The sequence below is a fragment of the Caenorhabditis briggsae genome (assembly GCF_000004555.2).
Source record: "Caenorhabditis briggsae complete genome, chrIII, whole genome shotgun sequence".
Taxonomy (NCBI): Eukaryota; Metazoa; Nematoda; class Chromadorea; order Rhabditida; family Rhabditidae; genus Caenorhabditis; species Caenorhabditis briggsae.
Genome location: NC_013490.2, coordinates 6,280,364 through 6,288,874, shown reverse-complemented (window position 1 = coordinate 6,288,874; position 8,511 = coordinate 6,280,364). Strand labels below are relative to the sequence as shown.

Genomic DNA, 8,511 nt, shown 5'->3' with positions numbered 1-8,511 from the left:
CCTAATTTTTTCTGGAGTCCTGAGAATCAATGAATTTATATTCTACAATTAAACCGAAAAACTAAATCTCTTGCTTTTTGAAAATAGACGAAAGCACTTGATCTCGAATAATTGATACCATTCCTTCCTCCCCCACCAATCATTTTGTCTTTTTTTTTCTGCCAACCAATACGTTTACCAGAAAGGTGTATGTTTTTGATTACGTACTTTTGTTTTCTTTCAAATTCTGTTTTCTCCTCTTTCCAATCCGTACGAATCAATATCAGTCCTGTATGATTCCTACGGGTATACACACCGGATCTCTCCTTCATTAACAACAACCAAAAGAGCAAAACCCTTCGAATAACAATCATAATGCTTTTCCCCTCTTACTCAAAAATGATATACTTCCTCTCACGATAACATAATTCCCCTGAAAATATCTCTTCTTCACTCTCTCGCCTCATTTATCCCCTTTTTTATCGTCTTCTTCAGGTTATTGTCGCTCTTGGCAACGCCTTAATCCATTGCTCCGAGTCTCTCTTATTCATTATTAATTTCATTTTTGAAAGAATGAGCGACATCTACCAAGTTTCCGAGGATGCGTTGGCTGAGAAGAATATGGTTATCACCAGCGACACGAATCCCCAGTATGCGTTTGTGGCAAATTATCTGTGGTATGTCAGTTCAGAATCTCCCTAACTATAGTGTTCAATTCCAGGTTCTTTTACGTCGAAGACAATACATTTCGGATCACGGCTTACTTCAAAGATCACCCAGACATTGAATACCACGCTTCTGTGAAGATATGGTTTAAAGATGAACACTTCTGTCATTACGAACGGACAGAGCAGTTTCCATTCGAAGAGAAAAATGGAGATGAATATGATATTACTGACCAGGACTGGGTCTCCATCGAAGTCACATTTCGAGTCACAAAGCTTCACTGCGAGAAGTACATCGGACCACCCGAGACAGAACAGGCTGGGACGATTGTCGTCATTGGAGACCAGAAGGTGTTCCTGAATATGGAGGTTCGTGTGGTGGTACATCAATTGCGTTACATTCTAGACTTTCAGACTGTGATTCTGCAATCCGAAATTCTCAGCGATGCGTTCAACAACTCCGAAGATGTGACCATCAAGCTGTGTGACATGGATCCAGATGTATTTTTCGAGATGCTCCGAGTCTTGAATCCACCGTTCAAACGGATCTCAAGTTAGTTGCAAGATGATAAAAGGAGGATTAGGCATATTAGGATTTACTGCAACCGGTATTTTTAGTAGACAACATTATGCAATTTCTGGACAAAGTTCATCTAATGAGATTAGCAGAGATTACAGCAGCAATGACGTTGAGCACAACCAAACATTTTTTAGAGCACTACTTCACTGAACTCTTGCTCCTCGGTTGCCGATTTCGGATGCATAATCTTCTGGTTCGTCTTGATGAGTTCTCCAAGTCTGCAGACTACGATCCAAACTGGATAACACGAGTGGCATGGAAGAGAATCCAAACAGTTCTTCGTGAAGATCCCGCATTCTGTATTCAAGTTCTCGACAATTTCCGTTTGACACGACGAAATTTGAAGCCAGTGAGAAAAGTGAGAATCCGTCATCCAGAAGTTTCGGATGTCTATCATGAAATCAGCGATACCGGACCATCTTGCATAGGATCCCTGTGCAACTTCTGTTCCAACCACAAAACCCAAATAATTTATTTCATTCTTTGTCTGTTTTTAATTGAAAATTTGATTCTTTTGATTCGGTTTCTCAGTGTGTATAAGAAACGGGACATTTAATTTTCGATTTTAATCAAATTTTATATTTATGTTCATGTTTATTGCTGTGATGAAGATAATCAAAAAAGCAAAAGTTTTAGCCAAGCTGACAGTGTAATTAAATCAAAAACTTGAGAAAGAAAAGGAAGGAAAAAGAAAGTGAGCTGCATAAATGAAAAGAGTTAAATCCCGTTTGAGAACCCTGTTGTCGATGATTGTTGGTGAAAAAAATAATTCAAAATAAATACTATCTCCTATGATGATGATGATACTTCCTCGGATGAATATACTCATCATTTTGTTTCGATGATCCTGATGAAATCGTTCGTTTATCCTAAAATATTCTAAATTAGTCACAAAGTAAGTATGATCCTTGAATCTAAACTACTCACATATACCTGATCGTTCCTTCCCTCACTTCCATCTTCCTCATCCTCTTCTATCATATCATCCTCATCAAAATCGGATTCTGATTCTGATGATTCGTCTCGAACTGGAAATTTTTTGAGATTTTGACTAGAACACCCAAAAAACATAAACTACTTGATATCGAATATCCGAAGAGGAATATTGCGTGTTTAGCAATTTCACGAGACAGCTCGAACGGCCTGGCTGAAATTATAAGACGACACAGAAGCTGAAGCGAACAAAAAAAAAGCAACAAATAATATTTTGCATGAACGAGTGTCTCCTAGAATCTTACCCAGAATTCCAATCTTCTGTCCGAGCCACCTAGCTTTCTGCACTACATCGTCTTGCATTAATTTGAAACACATGGCTGAAAGTCTTTTAGTATTTTCAATAGAAATGCTTGAGTTTCTCACCAATCAGAGCCATTCCGAATAAAAGATAAAGAGCACAAACAACCAATTTTTCTTGGCTCCCTTCATCCAGAGCCTGACCAGGCACAATATCTCCAAATCCAATTGTGCTGAAATTATGTTTTTTTTTCTGAAATAAAATTGCTAAGATCTTCTAAATACCTCAATGTGATGAAGCAGTAGTATGCTCCATCAAATCCGTTCCAATTTTCCCACCAGGCAAACAGCCAGGCACCGCCAGATATAAACGCAAAAACGATGCAGATTCCGACGCTCACTGGCATTTTTTCATGAGCTCGATGGCCCTAGAAATTCAGTTTTTACATTGCTCAGCTGCAAATCAAGTACTTACATTTCTTCTCAACGAATGAAGTGACATCTCATCGGATCTTTCTGACCTATCCGATCGATAACTTCTTCCATCGATATCTCTCATTCTTCTGGATGTACTACTATCCATGCTTGGCTGTTTATGTGTCATCGAATGCATCATCATCATTTCTTTTTCCCTCAATTCCCTTGCCGAATTGTTTCTTCTTGGTGGCTTCTGCATATCTTCGTCATCCGTCAGTGACATCTGAAAACTCATCATTACTCATTCATAATCAGAAATTCAAATCATGTATCTTCCAAAAAAGGACATACGCTTGTCTCCTCGGTTTTCTCTGGGTCAGATTTCACATCTTCATCTCTGGTTCTTGAAATTATGACGTTTGGAACTGCATCGTCTCGTCGTTGTTTTCTGGTCACCAGATCGTGGAAAGCGGCTGCAGAGCCACCGTACGCCTTCAGTTCGACAACACCTTCTTCTGGTTGGTGCTGTGCGCGGACTAAAAGTCCTCCTGGAACCAAGGAGAATCAAGGAGAATGAAGAGTCAAACAAAATTCAAAATACCTTTATATTCCCTGGCAGGACTTTCACTAACTGCATGCCGTCCCCTTCGACTCCTCTTATCATCTGTATACAACTGTTCCATATTAATTGCTGTATTTGATTTTTGAAGATGTGCTCCTCTGAAACTTCTGAAAAATGATAGGAACGAATACGAAAACTTAGAAAACTGAATGCAAAGCAATTACCGTTTTTGAACGGGGAAATTCGGAAGTCGAGGCATTGTTCCATTTGGACTTCGACTTTGGGCACTGATTTTTCGTCTTCCTGGCAGAGACATTGTATCGAATCGAGGGGGTTGATTTGATAATTGAGCATTTGTGGTTTCGTATCTAAAAACTTCGATGGATGACTTCACTACAAAGCTATGCAGATCGCGACCGCGGTCGACCGTGATTTACAGTACCGTTTTTCAGTTGATTTTGACCATTTTCAAGAGTCTAGAGCTCAGCTGTCAAGTGTCGGATCACTTTGAAAATTTTAGAGAGTGTGAACCAGACCTAGATTGAAAACTTTGCATTCACAGAATTTTTTGAAAATTCCTAATTTTCAAACTTTTTTTTCTGAAATCCCGTTTTTGCACTGAAAACGTTAAAAAATAAGTCTTTCAGAAAACGACAAACAAACTAAAAAATATAGAATTTTCAAAAAACTATGTTGATGTAAAGTTTTAAATCTAGGTCTATTTCACACCCTCCTATGTTTTCAAAGTGATTCGACATTTGACAGTTGAGCTTCATACTCCTGAAAATGGTCAAAATCAACTAAAAAACGCGTTTTTGTATATCCTACCGATACTGTAGGCCGCCGTGGCCTTTATTTGATTCAAACCAAAACTCACCGATTAAAACTTCGCACGGATTTCGTATCGTTACTTCTTGTCCTGGATCTATTCAACGATGCATGCCGACGGACAGTATTGTGCCTTTGAGCACTTCGAGAGCTCTGAACTCTCCGAACGTTCACAGCTGCATTTGGATGATATCTGAAACTTAGTGCCGCCCTTCTCACACGTCTTCTATTCTTCTGCCAGCGACAATAGGCACAACAAAGTTTGAAGTAGATGTAGGTGAATACCTGGAAAATATGGGTTCTTGATTGAAAATCGGTAAAATCGAACCTGCGCCAATGTTTCTGCAATGTTAGCCAAACAAAGAAGCATCAAAGGGATTCCGAGTACCGAATAGAGAATTGTCAGAAGACGTCCAGTGTCAGTTTTCGGGCAAATGTGACCGTATCCTGAAAAATTTTATTTTATGATCCCACATAATTGAAACCACATTTTTTTTCTTTTTCAGTTTCCCATCGTAAACTTGTTCATATTTTTGGAAATTCATTGCTCCCAAGACGATATTCCATTTCTCGTTTTCCCTCAGTTTTCCTCTCATCAATTCTCACTCAAAAATGTTTCGAACATTGTTTCTTTGTGTTCTTCTTCTGATTCGCTTAAATCTCTTGGGGATTCGTGACGTATTCCTTATTTGTAATTCTACTAAACTGCCCAAGAAATTGTCTTTCTTCAGAAACTTTTCTCTTAAATGTTAGATTCGGAGACCAATATTAAACAAAAAAAAGAGAGGGGCGACATTTTTCTTGTTTTTCTCATATTCAAAAAGCTAAATTTAGAAAGTTATTGGTATGTCGTAGAAGAAGGAATGAGGAGTGGAGTAGGGGGAAAATAAAGAAGTTCTCAAGGGAATCACAATAAACATCTATACAGCTAAAAAAAGAAGAAAGAACGATGATGAGCAAATGAATCGAATTAAATTCAGCAACCTGTACAAATTTTGAAAAAATGGGCGCAAAATTACCAGAAGTGTCCGGATTCCGGATTCCGTGTTTTTTTTCATTCCGGATTCCGTGAAAAATATTTTTGTCCGGATTCCGTATTCCGGCTTCTGAAAAATTTTCATTTGTCCGGATTCCGGATTCCGGATTTGTCAGAAAATGAGTTAATCTGCATGAATTCTATGCCGTTTTTGAACTTTAGCGACTAAAAATGCGAAAATAAAGCTCAAAATGTGTTTTTTACATTTTTTTTTGCCCATCGGAGACCTCAAAGTTCCGGATTCCGGAAAAATTAGTTTCATTCCGGATTCCGGGAAAATTATTTTATTCCGGATTCCGGATTCCGTTTATCTTACTATCAAAAAAAAAATTGAGAAAAGCATTGAACTGGTGCTCAAATTCGGAGTGCGAAAATTCAAATATCTGACCAATAAACTGGCCAAGTTTCAAACTAGTTCATCAACTTTGAGCTGAGTTCTCACTTTTAAAGTTGCTTCATCTCATGAAAATCACAAACAACACCTAGACTATAACAATACCTAGACTTGAGGAATCGCATTAAAAATTACGGTAGCTTTGAAACAGACGTAAAATTATATTCCTACCAATTTTCGTGCTTTCAAGATATTCATGTATAGAGATATGTATACTGGTTTTTATCGGCGCGGGCGCTATTCTGTAGTTTTTTGTTTCGCAGTTTTTAGATTTCTTTCAAAAGCACTTCTTTTTTTGTTGGAATTTTTCTAGAGTTTTCCATTTCGTAATTGTTCCTGAAATTCTTTTCTACCCCCACCTATCGTTGTGAAGACAGTAATAGAATACAGGAGTGCTCCAGAGAACGTCCATTGAAATGTGGGACGTTCTTCGTCATGCTCATCGTATCCTTCAAAATTCATCGCATGCACCAATAGCATTTCAAACTCTTTCAACGCCCACTGCGATTCATTCTTCACGGCAGTCTCCTCTATAACATTCTTCTTGTTTATGAATCTATAAATGTCGTCGACCACCTGAAATAATTTCAGACTCTTTTTTAAAACCCTTGACCCTATAAATTAACAAACTTTCATCGACGCGTTCCTAACTTTTCCCTGTAATCCCATCTCATATGGATGTTCGACTGCCTGAAACATAAATGCACCGGCGACTGCGTACAGAGCCACGAGGAAACAGAGGCCCACATGAGTTATTGTGAAGATTGTGGCCTGGAAATTAAAATAGTTAGAATGAAATAATAGAAATTAAAGAAAAGATTACCGTTCTGACAAAAGTGGTGACTTTCAGACAAAACGATCTGACTTCGTCTCTCATTTTCTCTCAAGAGTCTACTTGATTGTCATCGGGAAATGTGGTGAGATTGTTCTGAAATCAAACATCAAGAATTTAGAGTAGAAAAGACAAACTGGAAAAAAAAACTTGCAAAAGGAAAACTGATTTCGGGGATTGCAAAAAAAAACTTTAAGAAAATTATCAGTGTTTGTCTAAAAATGGGTTAGGTTTAAGGCACAATCTCTGAGAAACTCGAAAACACCATGGCAATGGAAAAATTCAAAATGATCCTATGAGTCTGATTTTGTATGTGGTGGGTATAGGATCTCCTCTAAGACTTTTGACTGTGGTACCCATAGGCCACGCCCCCTCCTGGGCGCGATGACATACCGTAACCCCGACAAACTATTTTTGTTCAAAATAATGATATCGACTCAAACGTTTGAGATTTTAGTTCCTGGTACTATTATGACCATTTTTTGTGTTGGGACCGATTTTCTACAGTAACCCTGAAGTAGAGAAAATGTCACTTTTTCGAATTTTTTTTCACTTTTTTGGAAATTTCTCAAAAGTTTCCAATTGGTTACAAAACCAAACACCGGTTATTCGATACTTTGGACCTACTTACCCTATAATACCATAGTGTCATAAAAATTAGGGGTGTCTCAAAAGGGATTCGAAACCAACTTTGGTCAAAAAATGAAAATGAAGATAACGATTTGATTTAACTTGGAATAGATTACTCTTGTTTTTTTTTTGAGCATTTTTCGTATTAAAACAAAAATTCTAACTAGTTTCCTTTCAGGGGAAAATTTTGATATTTCATCCGATTTTGAAAAAAAATCACATTAGTGTAGAAAAGATAATGCCAGATTCGAAATTAGCGTAAAAATTAACACTAGAAAATTACAGTTTAAAACCCTTACAGTCTGAAAACTGTAAACGCTTTAACCGTACCACCGTAATCAGATGATTTGACCCAATGTATCTCGATTTCTGTGAGAGATATCAAACATTTGTTAACTAGGTAAACATTTATCAAAAATTTAGCTACAATTTAATTTACTGAATGTTTTGTTCTCGTTCTCAGAAACCTAGATAAATTGGATCGAAACACCGCACGACCACATAGAAGTCATCATTAAACTTTCAACTTTGAGCTCAATTAACTCGGTTCCTATGAAAGGTATCAAGATCTGTAAGACTGAAGACCTGTAATAAAAGGGCCTCTACACTGTCATGTTTGAGCTTGATTATCTCTGTCCCCGTGAAAAGTATCAAAAATGTGTCAACTGACAAAACAGTTCTGACATTATGATAAGCAATTTGTCAGTTTAAAAAGTTTTGATATCTCTTGAAGGATCCGAGAAAAATTGGCTCGAAGTTGAGGTGGGCTTCGATTTTTTTAAAGTTTCAATGACATGTTTTACCGTAACTGTAAGAAAACGGATTCCTAGACTTCCTCGGAAGGATTCTGACATATCGAACATCAACTATAGTGGTCGAACTTGGAGATTCGGAAAAACAAGAGGGGAAAAAAGGCAAAAAATTGGGGGCGATATTTGGGAGGGTAACAAAGAATATTTGGGACACATACAGAGGGAAGAGACGTTTGCGTGCGTCCGTTTGTGTTGTGGTTTATCTTTTTGCAGAGACAGAAAATGAAAGGAAGCTGGTATAGAGACTTGGGGTATGTTTAGGATGAGGCCCCCACTCGGATTGATAGACGACAACAACGAAGAAGAAGACGACGTTGTTGGTGGAAGAAGAAGACGTCGGGATTCAAAAGTGCCTTTTCGAAACGACACCAACAAGTCCCCAAGGGCCGCCCGGAAATGCGCGACGACGCCGTCTTCCTTCTTCGTTGACTCGACTTTTCGATTTTTGTGAGAAAAATAAAGACGAAGAAAATGAGAGAGGGTTAGCAAGTTTCAGACCAAAAGTTAGAAAAAATTGAGATACTCCAAAAAATAGTTTATCCG

At 37.9% G+C, this 8,511-nt stretch overlaps 2 protein-coding genes across 2 annotated transcripts; one reads left to right on the top strand and one right to left on the bottom strand.

The window, feature by feature from the left end:
• Positions 1–552: 552 nt before the first annotated feature.
• Positions 553–1,780, top strand: CBG13295 (the record flags this gene model as incomplete). The annotated part of the gene is made up of 3 exons (XM_045243877.1): positions 553–656; positions 701–1,197; positions 1,359–1,780. The coding sequence occupies 3 exons, from the start codon at positions 553–555 to the stop codon at positions 1,778–1,780; spliced, it is 1,023 nt and encodes a 340-aa protein (XP_045095115.1).
• A 226-nt stretch (positions 1,781–2,006) lies between these two features.
• Positions 2,007–6,571, bottom strand: Cbr-twk-39 (the record flags this gene model as incomplete). The annotated part of the gene is made up of 15 exons (XM_045243876.1): positions 2,007–2,093; positions 2,152–2,252; positions 2,303–2,371; positions 2,463–2,537; positions 2,584–2,690; positions 2,743–2,885; positions 2,933–3,157; positions 3,226–3,422; positions 3,476–3,603; positions 3,661–3,804; positions 4,314–4,549; positions 4,593–4,711; positions 6,054–6,270; positions 6,325–6,465; positions 6,518–6,571. 15 exons carry the CDS (start codon positions 6,569–6,571, stop codon positions 2,007–2,009), a joined length of 2,043 nt encoding a protein of 680 aa, XP_045095114.1.
• Positions 6,572–8,511: the final 1,940 nt, after the last annotated feature.